The following is a 24290-nucleotide window of genomic DNA, read 5'->3' as shown; positions in this document are numbered from 1 at the left end:
AGGCTTCAAAAGACTAGGAAACCCATTAGTGACCCAGGGAAAAGCTTTTCCTTGTCCTGTTGTGAATGCACCTCCCCCTGTTGTAATACCCATAACCCAAGTACATTATGTTAGGAGCATTAGCGCTCTTCTTAGCAGCAGATAAAAGAGTATTAGGAGAGTACAGAGGTAAGGCCCCTCCTTGCCAGCAACGTCTGCCCCAATACAGCCTGTGACTCAAACGCAGGGGTCAGGTGTGCCAGCCCCGAAACAGGCAGAGCCTTGGCTCTGATTGCTTATGTGCATCCTCTACACTGAGAATCTCACTCATGGAGTACACAAAATAAAACACTGCTTAAAAAGCCCTCAAGGAGATTTGTACCATGTATTTTATTAGATGGAGGGCAAAACAAGCTGATACCAGCAGAAAAAAATGGCTGCTTCAGACCCCAGCTGACCTCTTCTGCATGGAAAATTCTCCATACGATTACAGAGCTAATGAGTAATATTTAATGAAAACATTATGCCTTTGCATATATTTGTAAGCAGCAGTTCTTACACTTAAATTCACATAGAGACAGGATATGTATAAAAACACATCTTGCAGATCACCGTGTTTTAAGGAAAATACTCATCTGCTATCTCTGGCTGTTTCCATAGTTGTTTTTATACAAAGCCCAAACTTTTCAATAAGAAGACTGTAGAATTCAGTCAATCATCGAGTTGACACCAAACATACAAGTATTTGATGATGCGTGGATAAAACAGCTGAATGCAGGGCAGACTCGTCGACATTTCACAGAATGTTTTGGCTTTATGCAAACAACAGTGTATAAAGAGAAAAAAACTGGGCTAAACAATTGCTAAGTAAATATATGGGTTTTTAAAAATTCTTTCTCTTTCAAGAATCCTGAGGCATTTGAAGATGAAGGTTTAGAATGGGGATTGCTTCTGGGATCTCAGTGTATTTCCTTTTCTGCTCAGAATCTGAATCACTGTGGTACTGAATTTGAACACGAAAAAGCCTATGACACCTGTCTTTCTGCCCTTTCTCTTCCCTCTCCAGGTAGAGCTGACAGGCAGCAGTGTCTTTGACTATGTCCACCCGGGGGACCACGTGGAGATGGCAGAGCAGCTGGGCATGAAGCCCCCACCTGGGCGGGGTCTCCTCTCACAGGGCACCGCGGAGGACGGAGCCAGCTCAGCATCTTCTTCCTCTCAGTCAGAGACCCCGGAGCCAGGTGGGAATTGCAACCCAACGTGAGGGTTGGTGGGAGGACCTTTGCCAAATGTGTGTGAGACTATAAATAGGTGTAAGGGTATTTAACAATTCCATGCAGCTTTTGGTCCCATGCAGTAATTAAATAAGGAAGAGATTTGAAAATAAGGAGACATTTTAATGAGTATAATCCAGAGATCTAATTTCAGTCAAACAATACATATAGAAAGTACTAGTTCCTTTAGTTTCTCTTTCAAATCACTGGAGGAAAAGCTTCTGATTCGGAGCACTTTCTTCCTTTCATTGTTACTAAGGCTAAGTGCAATGTATTTATTTATTATTAGGTAGAATCTGTGGCAGAAACATTTTGAATATTAGCTAGTAGAGAATTAAAAGTATTAGGGATTTGTAGAAATCTTGGTTTCCTTTTTTTTTTTTTTTTCTTTAAGCATCAGAAGGTACTTGAAAGATGTGAACAGATAAATTAAGGCTAAAAAGAAAACAGAAATGGCTACATTTTAAACTGCCTTTCCACCCTCAGTATTTAATTAGATCAATTGTATAGAGGAATGAACAGAGGTGACATTCCTCATTGGGATTCCTTCCAGGACTCTTATAGACTTTGCATTCAGAATGTTCCCATTTTCATTGTGTTGTACTGATGATAATTTAAGTATTAGGGGAAAATCCATTTATAAATTAAACAAAATGACTTGATATCCATCAGTCCCCTAGTTCATCAAGCTGTTCAAACACGGGGAAGATTGGCTGGTCGGCCTGGGTCTTCCGAGAGCGCTGGTAATTAGATCTGCGAAGGATTTATTCTTTGCTGATTGGGGCTTTAAATTAATTGAAGTTCCACATTTGTGGTTTTGTCCTTTTTGTACTTTTTTAGAGGAGATATTTCATATTCTTGTGTGGTGGAGTGCTTGGCCAAGCAGCAGTGGTTTAAATGTTAATTTTTCTCATGAGAAGTTTAAGATTTTTAATGAATCAAGGCCTGATTTGAAGTGCAAAGTTTTATTTGCTTACTTGGGAAATTATTTTTGTACTCTTCAAGGATGCTTGTACTTTACTTGCTCTGTTTTTTTTTAAAACAGATTCACAATACAAATATATTTTATTAGGAGTAAAAATGGAAAAAATACTGTGTTGAGGTTAATATTAAAGTAACTACATATTTCAAGACAATAATTTGGCCTGCCTAGCAATAATCACAATATGTTTGCTCACACAGAAGGAAAAACCATATTGGCCTCTTTTGGAAATACTTTAACTTCACCTAGAAGCAATTTATGTTTGCTGATGGAAGTAACTACAGTTCCTACAGCATTCATTATTTGGTAGTGTTGGCAAGCGTCCTCCTTCAGTTGGCCCCATGCATGAGAAAAAAAATATTTAATCCTATTCTTTTTTTTTTCACCCTTTAAAAGTGAAAATAACTTTTTTCAGGGGGAGGTCATATATTCTTGTGCCATAGCTCCCAGACTTTACTGAATAGATAGGTCAGTGAGATCATTGAAACTATGTTTAGTCATTAGATCATTCATATCTGGGCATCTTTGAAAAGCAGCAATGAAAATACTTTCTACTTCATTATTCTGAAGTTCAACTGAGTCCCCTTCCTTCCTCATGACTCAAATATGATCTGTGAAAGAATTTAAGTTTAAGGGCTGGTGAGACAGCTCAGTGGACTAGGCACTTGCTTAGGCAGGTGCAGAGGTCAGGGTTTGATCCATGGCACCACATGCTGCATCGGCCCCACCCCGGGTGCACTGAGCTGGCAATGGAGTCTGGGCATGGTGGCACATGCCTGTAATCCCAGAACTAGGGAGGCTTAAAACAGGAGGATTGCTATGAGTCCAAGCTGCACAGTGAGACCCTGCATAAAAAAAATAATAATAAGTTTAAAAGCCTTTGGAAAAGTGGCCTTTGTTTTCTTCAGCCACAAATTCTGAGTTTAGAAGAATCTTTTTGAACTTTTAATCCAAATTCCAACATAGGCAGCCATTCTTACAGCACAACCAATAAGTACTCTTTCTCACCTCTGCTAGAACCTGCCTCTGATAGGAAATCCACGGACTCACAAGGATGCCCAACTCATTGCTGAGCAGCTCTAATAGAAAGCGATTCTTGATTTGGATCCCAAACCTACTTTGCTGCAGCTTCCCACCCTCTTACACCATGCTTCAGATTCATCATGTCTTTCCTATTATGGCTTTTCAAATATGTGAAGTTATATACATCAAATCCTGGCTTCCTTCCAGGAAGAGTATTCTGGGAATTCCATCACCACCACCATTCAGTTGCATGTTCCTAAAAGCCTCAGCATCCTACTCATCTTGCCCTGGCTAAGCTTCAGTTTTTTGGTGACCTTGTAAAAAATATGATGCTATGAACTACATATAGCCCTCTAGACATGTGGTCGATACAAAGCAGAAGGATTGTCATCACTGCCAGTATAGAATACTGTGCTTCTGTGAATGTGCTTTAAGGCTGGGTTAGGTCCTGCTGGAAGACAGAGCATGCTGTTGATTCAGATGGAACTTGCTCTCTCTCCAAACACAGATTGGAAACAACCTGTCATTTGGCAGAGACTTTGGAAACAAAGAAATCCATAATCTACAACCCAGTTCTTCTGTAATATTCTAGGCTAGAATCAAAATGAAACACCAAACCCAAGTGACTGCATTGAGATGAGAACTCTGATAAATCCCATGTGTTTATGAAGGTACATCGCACACCTCTAGGTACACTGTCAGAACTCTGCTCTAACCTGTTATTAGGTCTGGATAAGAGAGCCTATTTGGCTGGCACATCTTTCCTTTACTCTTGTCATTTAACAATAAGGTGTGATTACAAGGTACTATATATGTGGGCTGTCCAGATAGCTCAGCAGACTAAAGCAACTGCTTAAGCTGGTATAGCGACCTGGGTTCAGTCCCCAGCATGCCGTGCTGGCCCCACCCCCAGAATGCACTGAGCCAGCAAATGAGACTGAGCGTGGTGGCATGTACCTGTAATCCCAGCACTTGGGAGGCTGAAAACAAGATGATCACTATGAGTCTGATCTGTGTAGTGGGACCCTATAGACCCTGTACTAAAAATACATTTTTAAAAAGGTACTCTACATTTATTTGTGCTTCCTTCCCTACTCCTCCCACCATCCTAACTGGGAAAACTGAAAACTCTGCTTTCTACATCCCTTAACAACTGAGACTTCTTAGCTATACCTGCATAGGAAAGGGCTTCCTTCCTTGATAGCAAGTGAGGCACTCACCACTAGAGAAAGTCAAGTTATCTGAGCCTTCAAAGTCTGAAATATTGGTTCCTTTCAATCTCTGGTATAAGGAAGCAATTAGATTGACTGCTCACATACTAGAAAGTAGCATAGGGTGCTACCTTGAAGGAATATCTGCACTAATGCAGATGATTGCTCCAAGGGAATTACTTTAAAAGTTCATGTCAGGCACTGCATCCCAAAGCTGCTTATGTTTCTTAAAAGCTGAAAGAATTTTAACAAGATTTCTTAATTCTTAATAACATGAAGGAACATTTTGAAGACTGTTGTTCAGTGCATCATAATCTTTTAAACTGTGATAAAGCACAGATTCCTTTTTTGCACACCGGTGTAATTTGGTTAGAAAGGGGATATTGATATATGGTTATTATGAAAATGAAAGGACTAGTAGGTATGGAATTTTTAGAAGTCCTGATATGTTCAGTGTAGCATTACTAAATGACTGAAATCTAAATAACATTTGGCATTATAATAAAAGGAAATAAGTGACAAAACCAGACAAGAGGCAGTGATACTGCACCATCATAGGAATTCCATTTCTTTGAGCTGCCAGCCCATGATTCCCTTGTCTTACGTCAGCCTCAAGATGGGGGATGAAGGTCTGTTGAATTGGCAGTGAACCCAAACAAATATTTTGTACAGATTACTGGTTGAGTAAATACATTGTTTATTTTAGAGAAGTCTTAAATATTAGAAACATAAGTGAGTGGCCTTATTTAAAATTTTATGAAAATCTAGAGGATCTATGTAGGGGTGGATGCGAACGTCCTGTAGGGGCTGCTCTTTGACGTTCAACAGGCAGCCATTTCTCTCTTCCCACAGGCACTATGACGAGCACAACTTCTCTGACAGGGCTGCCTGGATGGTTGACTTTCTTGCTGTAGATGTGCTTGTGTCTTTTCATTATTCATAATGATTCTGCAATCTTGGGGTTAGGAGTACTATCCTCATTTTTTTCATAAATCTCAATGTTGTGTTTTCTAAATGCTCAATAACAGAAAAGCAGCTCTCTCAAGAAATCCTGGAGGAACTCTAAAAATTTTGAAGACAAAGAGTAATTTCCTTTAAGTTATCATAAAATTAGTGACTTTATTCCTTCTTAATAAAATAGTATTTTTTCCAGTTATAAAATGAATTTATATTCATTGTGAAAAATTAGGAAAAAAAGATCAACCAATGATCCACAACCCAGAAATAGTGATTGTTTATACACATGTTCTATATAGTCTTTCCAATTACAAACACAGTGGGGCTTTGGGGGTGTTGGTATGTTTTACTAAATAAGATCTGGTAACTTGTTTTGTTGTTTTTTTTTTTTTCATGTAATCTCACAGGCATCTCTTTCCTGTTGTATTTCTCTCTTCAAGATGAAATTCTCTATCTCCAGTGGCTTGTTTCCCATAACTCACAATCAGCATCTATTGTAGGACCATCATGAGGAGTAGCATAACTGGGTCCCACTTTTGAGGAAATTCAGCTAAGACAAGGAACTCTTTCAGCTTAAAGAATGGGTATGAGCCTATATGGGGAGAAATCAATACTGCATCAGAATCTAGACAATTTGGCAAAGGTCTGAGACAGAACTTTATGTGAAGAATGACTAGCAACATGATTAACCCCTTGATTGTGTAGAATATAGGTTATCATATTTTATCTAAAGCTTTAGGCAGAATCTAGTGTGTTTATAGGATTAAGAAAATCCTTATGAGGGCTGGGGAGATACTCAATGGTCTAAGTGTCTGCCTGCCTGGCAAGCACAAGAACCTGGGTCTGATCTGGTACTCCATGCCATACCACCATGCCACCATACCCACCACTGAAACTAGGTGTGGTGGTGCATGCCTGTAATCCCAGTACTGGGGAAGCTGAGACAGGAGGAGCACTATGAGTCTGAGCTGCGTAGCAAAACCCTGTACCAAATAAATAAATTTTTTAAAAAAGAAAATCCTTATAGTAGCATAACCCTTATGCTAGGATATCTGTTCCATGTTCTGAATGCCTTAAAAGGAAGCAAAATTTAGATGGAAATAATCTGCATTTTCTACTTATACCTCTATGCCATGGTCAATTTGAGCAGCTTGCTATAGGAACAAGAACATAACCTCTTGACTTTATTAGACAAGTTTCACGATAAGTAATGTAATACGAATGAATGGGAATAACAATAAAGAGTAACAAGGATCAGATCAACATTTTATTTAAAAACTATATGAGACATACATTCACTCACGTGGGTGAATTATTTACCATCTAGTGTACAACTAAGGAATGGGGCTTTTTTTGTCCTGGTTCAAGTTTCCTATCAATGAAGTAAATTTAGAAGTTAGGCAAGGGAAACCATCTTGCTAACCTCACATCCAACCTCAGTCCCCAGACAATGTGACTGTATCTACAGCACTTTCTGCTGTACTGCAAATGTCAAACAGAAGGTGTAATGGATTTAATATTAGTGCTGGCCAAGGTGTTGAGGGAGCTGTTAATAATGTCACTCCAGTTATTGATCTGAAGCCTTTAAAAATCAGAGAAAAGTGAGAGATCCTCTACTGGGGAAAGACATACAGTGACTGGTTTTTATTGCCAATATATTTCTACATACAGAGTGGCAACTTTCAGAAATTATGCTATCGTCATTAATTTCTGTGAGATTTTTGGAATCATTAAATGGTTAGATAATATCATGGATCGTGTTTTGCATGCTAGTGTGAATAGACTGGACCAAGGTTTTCCTTGAGATGTAAATAGGGCTGAAAAATTTGCATGGCAACTATTGTATTCATGCAAGTTGTCAGAGGATAGGAAGTCATCAGCAATATAATGTGCTTTATGATGCTGTCAGATCAGTTGGAAATGTAAACAAACTGCATAGTTCCCAGGATGCACTGTACTTCACCTTTCTGAAACTTTTCATACACTCACGTAGTAACTTAAGCTAGAAATAGATTTTAATCTTGCAGTTAGCATACATACCTCTTTAGGAAACTGATAATCCTTCAATCTGAACAACAGTTCGTATGCAATGAAATTCCTGCTTTCTGTAGTCCCTGACTAATAAGTGAAATTTAAATGTATGATTTATGTTGAATGTTTATCAAACTGCAAATACACATTTAATTCCTTTCCATATGCATTCAACAGAAGCAAAGATAAATCCATCAGATAATTTACCACTGTGATCTCCAGTGGACTGAATGTGAAGTGTGTCTCTGTCGGGGCTGTAGCAATGATGCGAGCAGGTTCAGGATTCCTCCAAACTGGCCCATCTTCTGTGACTTCTCAGGTGCACATACGCACAACCAATCTTACAGCAAGCAACCTGACAAACAGTAATCTTAGGCCTGAACTCAGCTTTTATACAAAATTATTTATTCTCCTTAGCCATGGCATTATTATTATTAATGTATTTAGTACAAGGTCTACAGGCTTTACCTACACAGATTGGACTTGTAGTGATTCTCTTGTTTTCAGCTTCCCAAGCCCTGGGATTACAGGTGTGCGCCACCACGCCCAGTCTCAGTCACTGTCTCAGTGCACCCTGGGAGACAGGCCAGCACGGCACACTGGGGATCGAACCCCAGTCCCTGTGTCTGCCTAAGCAGGCACTTTACTCCGCTGAGCTATCTGGCTGGCTCTATGTCATTATTTTAAAATAAATTAGAAATTCTCTTCTTGCCAGTCCTAAAGATGATGCGCATGCAGCGGAGTCAGCCAGTCTTCTCACAGGGTCTGCTCTGCCAAGTTCAGAATAAGTCTTTTGCCCCCCCCCCCGCCCAAGGCTACCCTGATACAATACCGTTTTTTTGTGCAGAAAGTAGACCATTTTTAAATTGCCACCTTTGTCCCCAACTAGTTCAACAATATTTCCCCATGTATTTTGCCCTGCTCTCTGCTGATATACCAGGCCTTGGCATATTGCTCTAATTTGTATATGTTCATGCTTTGTGGGGGAAGCATGTGTTTGTGTATGATGAAAACACTTGCAAAGCAACTTTGTAGTTCTAGGCTCTTGCCTCAGGGACCTAAAGAAAAATAAGGTGAAAATCTCTTCTTCCAACCATGCTCCCGGCCTGCACCTGAGCTCTGCCCTTCCAGGCCAGCTCCCAGAATGCAGAGCTGCAGCCGCAGGCGTCCTTTGGGAGCTAACACCTCGACCCATGAAAATCAGTGTTGGCGACTCACTCTTCACACGGAAGGGCAGCCTCCCTTTTATTCCCTGAAATGATGTAGGATATCAGGACAGTTCTGCGTACCATTCACTGTGGTTCCAACTCAAAAAAGCACTGCTTTATGGAAATTAATACAGTGGTATTTATAGAGAAACAAGTATTTTGTTCAAGAATGGGAACAAAAGCCTCTTATCAAGATACAAAATAGTTTTACTCAGTTTTTATATGGTGTTTTGCACCCAAACCTTCTATAAAAGGTTTAGGAAATCAATTTTTAAAACCTATTATTTTTAAGTTTTCTTATATAGCTTTCTAGGTCATAATTTTGACTTCCTTCTATCTGTAGTGATAAGGGGTATATTTTCAAGCTTTGAAAATGAAGCCCAACATGTTAATGATGACTTACTATTCTCTGTTTTTTTGGTTTTTTTTTTTAAAGTGGCTGAATTTGTTATTGGGTAATTAAAAATATACATTTCTATAACTGTTTCCTTGAACAAAGAACAAGTTATTTGCTTTTAATACATATCACTGTGGCAATGTCATCCCTGTCCAAATTATACCATTCTGAATTCTACATCTGCACTAAACAGCAGACTTAGAAAGGATCAGTTACCTGGCATTGACTGAGCTTCGCAGGGTGCACAGATCAGAAGAGGCAGACCTGGCTGGAAACCATTTCCACCCCTAGGGAGCAATTTACTCATGATTGCTTGGGGAAAATACTGGAAATATTGCTTCTGTGTAAAGTTTGCAACTTCCCGTTGTCAGCTCTTTGGCAAGCAGTTATTCCCGAGTATAGCTTTAGAAGCAGAGCATACTTAGGCTACTTTGCTATGGTGGCATTGGTTTTCCATGTGTTATATGTAGAACACAAAAACCGCTAATTGCCAGAGTTAATTCACACCCTGCTGCTCTGAGGTGGGTCAGTGTGTTATCCTTGTTCTATGGCTTGGGGAAAAGTGATGGAAATTCTAAGTGATTTTCCCTAGGCCACACAGGTTAGATTTAGCAAAGAAGATTAAAGTAAAGTGTTCAGTATTAGGGCTGGAGTAAGTAGAAAACAGATGGAAAAAGAGAAAGGACCCAATCAGGAATGAAACCAGAGGAATTTTCTCCAAGGGGATCTTGACATCCCGAGAGAAAGCTAATTAGTCCCTTAACACCTATTTCATTTAGGTGAAAACATCTTTTTAAAAAATAGAATCTCTTACTTGGAAACAAAACCTATCTAATCTTTTTCTTTCCTTTCACTCCTATACTGAAATTCTTTCTGCCACAACAAACAGTACGTACCATCTGAATTCATCAGGCATAATACATCCCTGAGTCCTGTGGTCCCCACTCATTGTGTGATTTCCAGTCAGGAACGCAGCCCAAATTCTCTCTGTACACATGATCTCTGCTCTGCCACAGCCAGTACAGGGCCAGGCTCTCTGCAGTTTCTCCAGGGTCTTCCTTCCCCAGTTGGATTTACCACAAGGTACACATCTTCTCCTGGAGGTATCCGCTCATGAAATACAAACATAGTTCTTTGAACCCCCTGGAAACACCACCCACCTTCTCTTAGTTGACAAAAGTAACAAAAGAGGGAAGAATATGTGTCTTTTCTCCAGCTATGATTAACTACAGTAAAATATTCTTTCCAGTTCTAGGCCCACTTGATAATAAGAGAATGTATAGCTTATTCAACCACTGATTGAATGTCACCCTTGTGTCGGGCATTGTGTGAAGCACTGAGGACACAAAGTTGGTACTTCCTACCTACTGGGAGCTGAGCACCATGTGAGGGAGAGGTCATATGGTGAAGGACTGTGGTGATGACTATAAGCGTGCCACAGGGCCTAAGTTGGTCAGCACTGGGACAAAGAGTGGTAGAGACTCTCAGACTTACTGTTTTGAAATGCCCACAGCAATAAAGAACAGGACTGTTAGGGAATGGGATGAACATTATCAAGAGGTTTTGTTGTTGTTTTGTCCATTTAATTAGCATAAAACTGTGCCTAACAAATGTAGCTGCTGTATGATAGAGTCCCAGAAACATTAATTCCTCTAATGTTGCTCTTTCAGGCTCTATAAGAATTTTCTAAATGTGAGGTACCCCAACTATCCTCCTTTCCACTTATAAGGGCCAGTTTAGTTAAAATACATGAAATCCTACCTGTGAAAAGCCATACTCCTTTATCTTTTTCTACTCAGGACATAATTTGTGGTAAATACTATAATAACATTAATGACATTAACAAATAATGTTTACTATATATTACCTGCATGTTCCAATTGTAAAAGTAAACATTCATTTATTTTTTATTTTATTGAGAAACAAATAGCAATGAGACAGTTTCAAAACAGGTTAGTAGGACAGTTACAATAATTAATACATTGCATATTGTTGTTTTTGTAGTATTCATAGTACAGGATGCAGACATGATATCCTGTCCAAACACTATTAGTACAAATCTTCCTTCTCATTGAATTAGGAGAAAGTAGCTGTATGTCTATCCTAACTATTTTGTATATACAGATACAAAATGGTCCTTCACTTATATCCCCTTTTTTGGTTTAGTTTTGTCAGAGATGGGTATTCCATTGCCACTTAAATATTGTAGGTGCAAGAATTCAGCAAAATAATCCAATAGAGTCCAGTAGTCCATAATAGTAGTGGGTTATTCATAGGACTGGCAATGTCAGTAGTTGTTGATTTTTCAGAATGATCCCAACCAAGATTAGAGGTGGCAAATGACTTGTATATCAGAGACTATACTACAGACCTATAATTGGGATCTAGGCTTTGTTTTGATTTTAAGCACATTTTTGGATGTTACTGAAGGGACAAGAGGTAGCCAGGCCACTGCCCTCAGTAGATTAATGCACAGTGAACAACTAGAGAAAAAGGCAGTGCTGCTATCTTGTGACATTGTGACATAAAAATGGTAGTTGGTATAAGAAGTCCAGAGTGAGTTCAGAAATCTTAGACTGAGTTTGGTGAGGAGGGTGATTTGCACTGCTTGCATGACAGCCACCCCATGAGCAGGGGGTAGGACAGGCTTCCAGGAGACGCATCCCAAGAATGACTAAGGAGCGTTCCATTTTCCTCACTGAAACCAAGGCACATGCCTATCTAGGATGAGGCTATGTCATGGCGGGCTGTAGAGATAGCATGAAGCATTGGAGATAAGTGTGATAAATTCCAAAAAGCACCCACTGAACACAGCAGTGACCTGATGAATATTTTAGTTTATCCTTTACCAGCTTAAAAAACAAACAAACAAACAAACAAAAAACCCTCCAATTTAAAAAGATCATTCCTTGAGGATTATATTATTCAGCTCCTCATGGATCCTGAGTCCCTTATGAAACACAATTGCTAATAGGGATTGAAAGCCTGCTATGCCCCCAGCATTCTGCAAAGACCATCACATGCATAACCTTATGAATTCCTTGAAAAGTACGATGAATATGGGACTGTCAATTTTCACATTGTACACCTGAAATATTAAGCAGAAAGTGAGTTTGAAAAACATCTAAAAGTCTCACAGTAGCTAGTAGTAAAATGCCTAAGGTTTGCACCCAAGTTGCCGCCCACCAGAGCCCCACTCACCGGTTCCTGCAAGATGCAAGTCAGCAGAGCTGTCTAGCCTTTGCCTAAGACCACCAGATGGGGGCGCTCACCATCCTTCCCTGGCAACGCTGACTACCAGAGTTGAATGAATTTTAGGGTAGCCTGAATAACCGCCTTCATGGCATTGGACACCAAATTCTTTATTTTTCCAATGATAGATTGAATAGAGACACAAAACAAACGAAAATCATGTAATAAGTTGTTTCTCTAATCCTGAAAAAAATGAATAGCCTATAGAAGAATTATTGAGAGCTCTTAGAAAGAAGAAATGATTATTTGGAGTTGGCATGATATTTAGAAGAAATGTACTTTGTAGTCCTTCTTTAACCAGGACTTTTGATAAATATTCTAGGAATTATGAAAGTCGTAAGATTTCATATCAGATTGGGATTAATAATACTATTTGTCCACACTCATTGGTTTAATCAATTTGTAATTAAAAATCTTAAAATTTTGAAAATTACAAAGCTATTGGTCATGAAATGTTCAAATGTAGATTTCCTCAAGGTCCAAAGCTGTTCCTGGGACTGAGAAGATAGCTCAACAGTCTATGCACCTGCCTGGCAAATGCGAGAACCCAGGTTCAATTCTCGGTACCTCATGCCATGCCAGCCACCAAACCCTGGATTTGTTGTGCCAACCACCAAAACCAGGCATGGTGGCATATGACTATAATTCCAGCACTGGGAAGGCTGAGACAGGAGGGTCATTACAACTCCGAGCTGCGTAGCAAGACCCTGTACCAAACATATAAATAAAAAAAATTAAGTTTTTTTAAAAAGTTGTTCCTATTTGCAATTTCTTCAAATCAGGTGTCTTTGATAAAAATGTCTCTCTGCTAGTCAATGCCACTTCTTCATTGGGGCTCTTCTTCTCCACAGTAAGAAAGAAAATACAGGAACATTAGTAAAACAGATGGCATTGGAAAATTAATCTTTTCCCTGTGTCTTGCCATCTCTTTACTGAACAGAACACATTCTTATGTTGGAAGGGGATCAAAGTATAAAAACTTACCTAATTGATAATATAAAAATAAATTAAAATACAGTCAATCAATATTTATGGAAATATTTTCTGTTTCACAGATGTAATATAAAATGTAAAATGACACAAGTCCAATAGTTATGTACAGTATTCATTCCTTCATTAACTTATGTGCTCATTCAGTCATTATGTGTTACATGTGAATAGGCCAGACCTAGCCTTGTTCTTGGGCTATAGTGGTTACCTAAAAGGTCTCTACTGTCTCAGAACTTATATGCACATAAAAGCTCCACCTAAAAGAATCAAAATAATTTCCATTGAAAAATTAATTAAAGGTCTCCATTTTATGAAAGGTAGGTTCATCTATGTAGGACCAATGATTGTCTCTGCTTTCTAAATGCAGAGCTGATAAAAATTCTAAGCAAGCACTTCTAAAATATATTCCCCCTCCTAAGAGTCCTATAAGATGCTCTGTTTATGTATCTATCTATCTATCTATCTATCTATTTATTTATTTATTTATGGCAGAACCAGGGATTGAACTCAGGCCCTTGTGCTTGCCAGGGAAGTGTTTATTCTACTGAGCCATCTCCCTGGCCCAAGAGGCTGTTTTTAGAAAGGTCACCATAGTTAAACAGCAGAGGAAAAATTTTCTCAATCATTTCTTCATTGGAGGTAAATAATACACATTAACTTGTGCAGATTTGAAATTTGTATGATCAATAAACCTATTTTTTAAAAGTCTTTCCCAATTTTAACCATATTAGTGTGTATTTTATTGCTATTAAAAACACCTGAGGTGGGCTAACTTTATTTTTTAAAGTGATTTATTTAAATCACAGTTGGCTCTATCCCCTAATGATGGATATCAACAGAAGGGGTACATGTAGAAAGAAGAAATCATATCACCCAACAAGAGGCCAGAGAGGCCAAAGTCCCACAGTCCCTTGCAAGGGCATGCCTGCAATGATATAAGAACCTCCCTCTATTTTTGTTTAGTTCCATCATTTGAATATTATAGGTGTGTTAACTCAGCAAAATAGTCAAAAAGAGTCCAGTAGTACATAATAGTATTGGGTCTTGCGCTTCACTGGCAATGTCAGAAATTGTTGACCTGAGTCCCCTACAGCTCAACATAACACCATGGCTTTACTTCTTATACTTTGTTTCTATACTTTTCTGCTGGATGGTCAAGCCCAAGATAAAGCAAGACCTATGTAACAATCATTATAGCTTTTGGTCTGGTAAGGTCAGTGAAATCCCTCAGGATCCTGAGGTACAGATCCTGTACCTCAGATTGTAGATCCTTTGTCAGTGTCGGCCATGTGGATGAGTCATGGCCAGTGCTTGGCCAATGTGCTCTCCGTGAAAGCCTGAGAGAATGTTTTCTCTCCATGTGACTCTTCTTAGGCACACTCTACATCATTGATTACTTTCCTCTTTGGCCCCATAATCTCTTTGATCAGAAAATTTGGGACACTACTGAGTTACATGAGGTTACAGTACAAGTTCTCATATGTCCTAAACTTTAATTGACCTTGGAAGGCTAGGACCAAAATGTTGGCTTTCCTTGCAGAAACAAAAAAGGGGATACAGATGAATGTCCATTTTGTATCTGTATATTCATAATGGTTAGGGTAGATATATAGTTACATTCTCTTAATGAATACAGGGATTTGTTCTAATAGTGTTTATAAATAGGATATCATGTCTGCGTCTTATACAGCAAATAACCACTAGGAAAAGAGTATGCAATATGTTAATTATTGAAACTGTGCTACAAATTTGATTTGAAACTGTCTCATTACTATTTGTTTCTCAATAAAATTATGGGGAAAAAGAGAACCTCCCTCTAGCTTCTAGTCCAAAGCTCTAGTCCAAAGCCTCCCCATTACATGCTAAGAATAGAGTTGCTAACTCATGATCCCTTGGAAGACACATCTAAACTATATTCAAAGCAAAGCTATGGATAGTTAAAAAAAAAGTTAACTATTTTTTAAAGTAACTCTTACAAACACCTTCAGAAATGCATGATTAAGCATCACACACAATCTGTGTCTGCTGGCCAGCTGCCTCCCATTTGTGCCACCCTTCCCTTCTGAGACCCTTCTAATACCAGGAAGGTCACAAAGGAGTCACTCCACTCAAAGATTACATAATCTACTTCCTTTGATAGCTCTCCCAGATGTCTCTCAACACCAACCAGGGTGCCCTTCAAGCTTTTCTCTCTTAGTTGCTTTCTCCACACTAGGACACAAGACCAGAGACTCACAACTCTTAAAGGAAAAGAAGTTTACTTGGACAATTATTTTTGAAGTTTCCATTTTTGCATGGCTGGTGTGTGGTAGAAAAGTTAGAGCAGAGAAAAGCTGCTCATAGCATGGCCACCAGGAAGCAGAATCAAAGAGTTAAAGGAGGATCCAGAAAGAGAGAGACATCCTCACAGGACCTGTCTCTTCTGACCAGACCCCACCTCCTAACAGCAAGGCAGCTATCGTGCCTGTGTGATGCCTGTATAATCCAGTCATACATAATACTTTGGGAACTATTTTAGATCAAACCATAACGTTGTCTTAAAGTGAGCAGCCCCAAGTTCCTATATCTTTGAGTGCAGTGCTAGATTTTCTTCTGCGGACTTGCCCATTTCTCTTTCACTCCATCCTCTCTATTCTGTGTTTGCATAGGCAGAACACAAAGGCTCTAGCTTTCCACTCACTGTAGCACTGTTCCACTTTAGTGTATAGATATTATCGTGGCTGTCCAGATCAGCGTGGTATTGATAGCCAGTTACTAGATTGTTTTCTCTTATTTGTAATAATTTAATTAAATTGCATCTCCTATGCAGTATTAAAGATGTGTTTAATCTGCAACTTAGAGATTATCCTACTGAGAGTTGACTACATGTGAAGATAATGTTCCTAACCCACATTTTAGAACATAGTCCATAAACTATTTTGATGTTTGGCACATGTATGTGTGCACAGAGCTTTGGAGTCAGAAAGCCTTTGTTTATATTTTTACCTCTTAACTCTATCATTCACTAGATGTTGGACTTTATGCAAGTTAATTAACTGATATATACCTCAGTTTCTCCATCTTAAAATTTTAGCCCTCTGAGCTAGATTGGAAAGTGGAATAAGAATAATCACCTACTGGTTTTGCCATCAAATAAATTAATAAATTGACTTATTGTATAAGGATATGAGATAATTAATTTAAAATAGTTAGAACAGTAGCATAGCATATACTTCGTGTTTAGTGAATATTTTCATTAATTCTGTTGAACTAAGCCTTGTCCCGAGACCAAGTTTAATATTTAAGGAAAGGTTAGCCAGGAAGTTGGCATCTTTGTTTTACTGGCATCGTGCTCCAATAACCTGATTTAAGGGCTCAGGTTCTACATGGATCAGAATACTCAAAAGGTGTGCTTCTTGGGCTGGCCAGATAGCTTAGCAGATTAAAGCACCTGCTTAGACAGAAGCAGGGACTTGGAGTTCAGTCCCCAGACTGCTGTGTTGACCCCATTCCCCTAGGCAGGCTGAGACATTGAGATTGGGTGTCATGTGTGCCTGTAATCACAGCACTTGGGAGGCTGAAAACAGGAGGATCACTACGTGTTAGATCTGTGTCGACCCTGTACTAAATACATTAAAAACAAAACAAAACAAAAAAATAGTTGGCATGTGTGCATATGTGCGTGTACTCTGTACACAAACACACACACTAAATGGAAGGTTTTTTTAAGACTCTATTTCAAGTAAAACACTCTTTTGGAAATAATTTACCTCCACTAACTGCTGTGATACACAGATTTTGACTGTAGGTTTACATTATTTCTACATTTAGTTTCTTTAACACACAAATTCAGTTTTGCAGATTCATATGTATTGTGTATTCAGTTTTCTTAAAGCACAGAAATACATTATTTCTAAAATTCACAGAGACACATAATTCCTCTCCTCAGGGCCACACCACTGTTCCTAGACCCTGCACACCAACATATGCCTGCCGAGTTCCCTTCTTCTAATTTGTATTTGGAGGCTGCCCAATTCCACTTTGGAGGAGACTTGAATGTTAGTCTCTGAAGGTTTGTTGCTTCCAACTTGGCCTGTTAGAATGGGGTCTGCGTTTGGGCCAGGGGCGTGGCTGGTGCACAGCCCATAAGATGTTCTTTACTGATACTTTCCCTCTTTCTCTGGCTGGGCCATTGTGATATGGCCACAGCCACACATGGGTTAAGAGCCACGAAAAACTAAGCAACCTAGAATTAAATGTTAGGTCTCTGTGATCTAAGAGTCCTTTTACTATCAAATCAGCTTTCATCCAGCCTTTGGGCCTGTGCTGGAGAATGAGGAGGTGGGGTGGGGGTGGGGGTTCAGGACTGGTTTGAAATTTAAATGAATCAATTTATGTTGTGTAGGAGGGCTTCAGTTCACCACTAATCCTGAGAACTGAAATGAGTGTATATCTAGTAGAATGCTTTTGTAAAAGCAAGAGATGCCCAGATGCCCTGGCCATAGATACTATATATGGACTTAAATAAATAAATTAGGAAACTCATTTCACATAGGCCACCAAACAGTCATGAGATGTTAATGACTTTTAGTCACTGCCAACCTGGACAAAATTCAAGCCAGTGACCTATGGGTGAAGGGCTCCATATATCCCATTACCAATCCCCTGAGCCATTCAGTCGCCCCTGACAAGGTATTTTATCATACCAAGTCCACTGTGGTACAATAGTCTAGATTCCTATACTATCAAGAAATCTTCTATAAAAATTCTAAAAGTATATCAGAGAGGAACAGCACCTACTTCTTCCAATAAAATAGCAATTCCAATTAAAACACTGGAAAGAGGGCCATGGGAGTATATAGACACGCATACATAGTGTTGGACCATTTTCTTAATTCCAGTTTCTTTCATCATGTTTACCCACTGCACATTTGATTCTGCCTCTGGATATTTAGTAAACTGGCATATTTGGGAGTTCCATTAAAAAAGCCATTAGTTTTAGTTTAACATTTGTATAAAACTGATTCTTCATTAAACCTATGGTGCTTTCTTTCCCTAGCTTGTTTTTAAGTGTCATAAATAAATGACTTAAATGTCCCACAAGACAAATGTTCTTTAATCATCTAATGCACTCATTTATCCTAAGCCTTAACCTTAGTCCTAAATTAAGTCTGTTGCAAAAACATAACTTCATCTAAAAACATCCATCAATCCTACATGCTTCTGATAAGCACATTTAAAAAACATAAACAATCAGACACTTGTCAATCTGGGTGAAGCCCAGTCCCATTTAAGAGTTATTCACCAGCAGCAGTATTTCATGGCCACACCACCAGCAGAATTATAAAAAGAGAATGGCTGGTATTTGAGCCTTTGCTAAAAGTTTATATTATGAAATTGAGGGTATAAGGGTATGGTTTACAAGAATGTCAAATGAAACAAAGCTTAGGCAGGATAATCCTCTTTCCACATCAGATACAATTGGAGTTTGTCTTGAGAAAATATTAATAATTTGACAATACCATAAATACATTAAAATTTCATGATCACATTCTTGGTAAATTGCATGCCATGCCTTTGATTAATTTTTATTTGTCCATAGGCCTAAAAAAAATCTGTCAAATAATCTGGCTTCTCAAAGCTCATACATGAGTGATGATTACTGAAAGGTTCGGTGCAAGGAAAAACGAACTGAAAGTGTAATGGAATAAACACTTGACTAAATTGGGCACTTAATAACTCATAACTAAAAATTCACATAGTTTGGTAAAATCTGAGTTTTGACAGGTGCCCAGTTTAATTCCAAACTGATTATGTCTTTCATTTGCCAATGGTCCCCTACCACAGTAGTAAGACAAAGATAATCTACTCGTTTTTCCACTAGCTTTCTTGGGTACAGTGGAATTAATATGCAGAGCCCCTTGGGGTTGTTGGATGCCCCCCCACCTTCAACTGGGGCTTTAAATTTTTTTTAATAGATAACAGCATTCACCAAATAGCTACATTGAGAATAAACTCAAAAATTATCACCAAGGCCCTTCCCCTGCCATAATTTGTCAAATCTGCTGATAGGAAACAAATTCTATTCATAAAGATTTTATTTGGGGGGGTACTCTTGTGATTTGGTAGCAATTCAATTATAGTTTTGTGAGATAGTGAGCCCAGAGAGGGAATCCAGACTGACAAGAAATATGACAGGACAGTTACAGAGTGTTTATGCAATTAAACTTTCACTGACAATACCTGCAGAATGATGAATGCGTGGGCGGAGGTGTGTGAGCGCAGGCAATGCCCCACAAGTATTGCCCATTTTTCATTATTATACAACTGTTCAGATCTTTCAAGAACAGCCTGAAGTGAGGTAGGAAAGAGAGTGCTGTTCTGCAGCATGTTAACCAAATGCCTTTTTTTTTTCCTTCCCACCCTCCAACGGGTCTTGATGTGCCAGGTGATAAAAGAACATCTATTTTAGAAAAATGTTTCAAAAAGATTAAGATTTACCCTGAGCTTGACATATATTAATTTTGGATACCAAAAGAGGTTCTTATTCTTCTTTTTTTCTGTCTGCAACTTTATATCACTTCCCAAATGATAGAATAGTGCATAATTAAACTGTTGGGTTATTCATTTTATGCAAGCAGGTGCAAAGGGCACTATAAAAGTAGGATTTTACTGATAGTAGAGCAAGAAAGAAAAGAGAAACGTTAAAGCCTTTGTAGAGCACACAAAAGCTTACAGATGAGATTAATTCGGTTGGGCAAAGTTGTTTCTATATTGTGTGAGTCTTCCAAGGATATATGAAATCAGAAAAGTTGAAAATTTTCAGAGCTTCCCGAAAACGATTTGGAGTTTTTCAGGTTCTTAACCCATATATGAGGTCCTTAGGTGGAACTATCAGTTTTTGATGTGATTTTGATTTTTCGAACAAGCACTAAATACCCTGGTATCTGAGAAAAAGAAAGAAAGAAACCTTTGAGTCTTTGAGTTAATTTTGTGGAGACTTCATGTTGGCAAAATCAGCTGTGCTTGAAATAACTGAACTTGGCAGCAAAGTGATTTCCTTTCAGAATCCACAGCTTGGATGATTCATTATATGGAGGTGAGAGAGAACCAGTGCGGTAGAAAGATGTAAACCATTGACGTGAAAACCACGTGTCTTCCCTTAATATTTACACATCCATTTGAATTAATGAGACTTCCTTCTGAAAAGGAAATGGTACTCATTCTTAAACCATTCATTCATTTTGACCTCTGGACAGCTGCACTGGATTAACAATTTTTTGTTCTGCTTTGCTTAATCATTAGTGCTCCTTTGTTAACATTCTTATCCATTCTGGGGACACTAGAAACCTTGCATTTTTATGTAAAATTTTCAGTTTTTATGATCAACCTACATTTTTTTCTCTATCTGGGTGCAAACTCAAAGGCAGAGAGTTGCAGTCCCATGCTGAGGTGTAAGACTGTATTTCTGGAAGCAGTTTATGGTTTAATATTGAATTTCTACATTACCATGTGGCAATTATTATAAATCAGACTCACATTTAGATGTGTTTATATAATTCTGTCAGTTTGGTCAGTGCAGCTAAGTCACTTCAGTAGCTACAAACTTTACTTGTTCTAAAAGCAAGTTGACCATACATTTTTATCAAAATGATCAATCCAAAAACCCTATGGTCTAAATGTGACTTTTTATAATCATCTCACATTGGAAAAAGCTCTCTCTTGTATCAAGAACTTTTATTTCAATACATGTGATTTTTAATATGTACTAAAATTGATAGTTAAAAATATTGTTTTCACATTACTTAGGTGTTAAAATTACACGGTAGTGTTCTTTTATTTTCAAAAACCAAACCTAATCCTGTTAATTCAAAGTGAATAACAAACAGGGCTAAGACTTTTTCCCAAGTTGTTACATTTATTCAACCTGCTTGTGTTTTGTTCTTCATCATAATTATTTCCAAGTCAAATCTGCACTGATTTCCTTGCGGACCCTCGTACCTCTGACTAACTTAAAGAATTGAGCTGGGATAATTCACACAATTCCTCAGGGGTCATGTTCACTGTTTTTTTTCAAGGACATTTTTATTACAAAGCTGATGAAATTTGCATATTAATTCATTTCTTTCAATTTTTTAAGATTAAATGTTGTCAACATGTATCAGTGCAAGGCTCTGACAGTGCTGATGAAATGGGTCAGTCAAGCTTGAACATTCAGAGTAATGCAGCCATCTGCAGCCCCCTCGCCCCTTGTGGAGTTCCTTGCTACCATTGCAACTTGATTAAAAAAAGTTTTATTCAATGCAGGATATTAAAACATTATCTAAGAAATGATATCTGTTAGTCTTTCCATTTACCCAGAAAGTGAATCTGACAACAAAATGGATCTGAAGAGATCCTGGCTGACTTGGAGTTAGTATTCTGTCAGTCTTAATTAAACTACAACCCAACAAGTCCCCCCAAAAGTTTTACATTTGGTGAAAATAACTTAGCGAGGAACTTGAGTATAATGTTTCTGCTCCTGCGTGACATAAAGAGGAAGTATTCTCATTTGTATTCTAGACAAGAAGTGAGAATGGGGACAGATCATAAGAGATAATGTAACTTATTTTTCTGTGTCCTCAGAGGTGGGTCTGCCCTTTATTTGATGCATAGTTAAGAAGAACAAATGCTCATTGGTCAGATCTAAAGCCCTTACAAAAAAAGCACCTGCATTTACATGGAGATCTTCTTTTCTTTTTTATTATTATTTTTTGGAGATATTCCTTTCTGTCCACATACCCAACATCAACATTATATTGCTTGATTTATGTACTTTCTGTACAGTCAAAACACATTCTTCCACCAGACATTCCCAAAAAGCAAGACCACTTAAGAAAGAAATCCCTCTATGGGTTACAGTGCCTTTCTGTGCGAGCCCTGATGGCCTTTCCAGATTGTTTATTTCTCTGTGTCTGCTTTTCAGTGGATGTCTCTTTGGGACATACATGATGGTTTTAATAGATTCGAAAAGCTCTGTAAATGCTAAGTAAATGAAACCCTTTGATGAGACAGTTGTGGTATCACAGGAAGAGCCCAAGAAGAGCAGAGAAATGCAACTCCACCCCTAGTTTTATCTCTTCCTGCTGGCTTGCCTTAAGCATATATTTAAGAACTTTGAGCCACCTTTTTCACCCACAAAATGAGACTGGTATTTACTCCTGTGGTTGTCTTGGCCACAAAAAGGCATAATAAATGTGAAAGTGCCTCAAGACCCATGAAGTTGTCTGGCTGTTGAGTCTTCAGTAGCAAAGCACCAAACTACCACATCGTTTTATTTTGGCCACTCAGCTAATGAAAGTACCTCTCCAGAACATGAACAGTGACTTCCTAGAAGACCTCACAGAACAACCGGACCTCATTTCTCAACTCCTATGCCTGCTTCCAGTTGGCTGCCTCTAGGAAGCTTCTTCAGGATTTCCCAGCATTGTTTTAAAACAATTTTATTTGAAATTAATTTATAGGTAAATGAGATCATATACTAACCACATTGAACTCTGATTTTTGAAGCTTTTCCTTTTTAGCAGTATGTGTGCACAGTTTAATTCCTAGTTTAAAAAAATGTTTTTTAATTGTCCAATATATGTAAAACACCATTAGCTAGAAAAGTCTGCTCCCTAAAGTGCAAAAAAATACCTTGCCTAGAAAGAAGGGAGTAACAGAGAAAGTAGTCTTGGAAATGGTTTTATCTTGATTTTGAATTAAACTCCCAAACTCATATTGGATTGAAAAATCAAAATCAGACTTCACATTGTCGAGTTGGAAAATGTCAGGTATGAAATATTTAAACTGTGGAATACAGTCTTCGACTTTGGGTTATAAAACTTTAATTTTGTGAGTTGGTAGCACTCCAATAGTTCAATATTTTTAATTCTACGAATCCATGTTTATTAACTTTCAAGGTTTAAACAGTATCACCAAGTCTATTGAAACTAAGTTATGCTGACTTATGAGAGCTATAGGGTAGCTATAATTTGTTTTCTATTTCTACATAAGTGACAAAGACAAAAGAAAAAATAAATAAAAGGAATTGATTGTCACAACAATCTCTTTTTACACTTTCAAAATGATCTAAAACCATAGCTGATAACAGCAGAGACTTACACCTGTACAACATTACCTGTGGGATTTTCCTGCATGTGTCAAGGGGCACTTACTGTAGGGTTTCCATGATGTTATTAAGAAGGACTTCCATCGTATTCTTGTTCACAAATTAACTATGTTGCTTCCAAAAAATAAATATTGCTTTATTTTCTTCTGTTTTACTTAGGAAATGACTGGACACACAAAATTTTGATTCTCTTAATTTCAGTGGCATGATTATTTGCTAATAGAAATGATGACTTTTTGTCTCTGTCCAGTTAGAACTCTTTCCTTCCAACTCTCCCAACTTAACCCCTATTGGAGTGATTATCTGTCACCACTCCTGTATTGACTTGGTCCTCCTTTAGTTAAGCCCTATTGTGTGCTAAGGAAATGAATCCCTTTGATGAGACAGTTGTGGTATTACAGAAAGAGCCCGAGAGTGGCAGAGAAACACAACTCCTCCTAGTTTTGTCTCTTCCTGCTGGCTTGCCTTAAGCATATATTTAAGTACTTTGAGCTACCTTTCTCATGCACAAAATGAAACTGGTATTTACTCCTATTGTTGTCTGAGCCACAAAAAGGCCTAATAAATGTGAAAGTGCCTTAAGATCCATGAAGTGTTTTATTTAAATAGCTCAGAAAAGTAACACATTTGGTGAGTAGCATTGTACAATTCTTTGGAGGTTGTGTTCTGATTTTCTGTTTTTGTAGGTGAGCAGAAAATCCAAGGTGTCTCTTGGATTTTTAAACTCTAATATCATCTCCATAGCAGCTGCTGTTGACTTCAGCATCCAAGTTAGATTATTCAACACAGTTTTGATGAAATTCATTCCTCCACCTAACTTAATCTCTATGTAATTTAGTTTGTTGCCAGTGAAGGAA

The 24290-nt window shown here is 38.2% G+C and overlaps 1 protein-coding gene across 1 annotated transcript in view; it reads left to right on the top strand.

The window, feature by feature from the left end:
• The window catches only part of Npas3 (neuronal PAS domain protein 3), an 812688-nt gene that overhangs the window by 674378 nt on the left and 114020 nt on the right, over positions 1-24290 (top strand). Inside the window, exon 6 of the mRNA XM_023721834.1 lies at positions 1046-1220. Coding sequence (XP_023577602.1) covers positions 1046-1220 — 175 coding nt within the window. The remainder of the gene's footprint in view (positions 1-1045; positions 1221-24290) is intronic.

Source organism: Octodon degus, unplaced genomic scaffold (genome assembly GCF_000260255.1).
Source record: "Octodon degus isolate 3935 unplaced genomic scaffold, OctDeg1.0 scaffold00086, whole genome shotgun sequence".
In the NCBI taxonomy this organism is placed as follows: domain Eukaryota; kingdom Metazoa; phylum Chordata; class Mammalia; order Rodentia; family Octodontidae; genus Octodon; species Octodon degus.
Note: the sequence above shows the minus strand (reverse complement) of the source record. Positions and strands in the feature narration are given on the sequence as shown.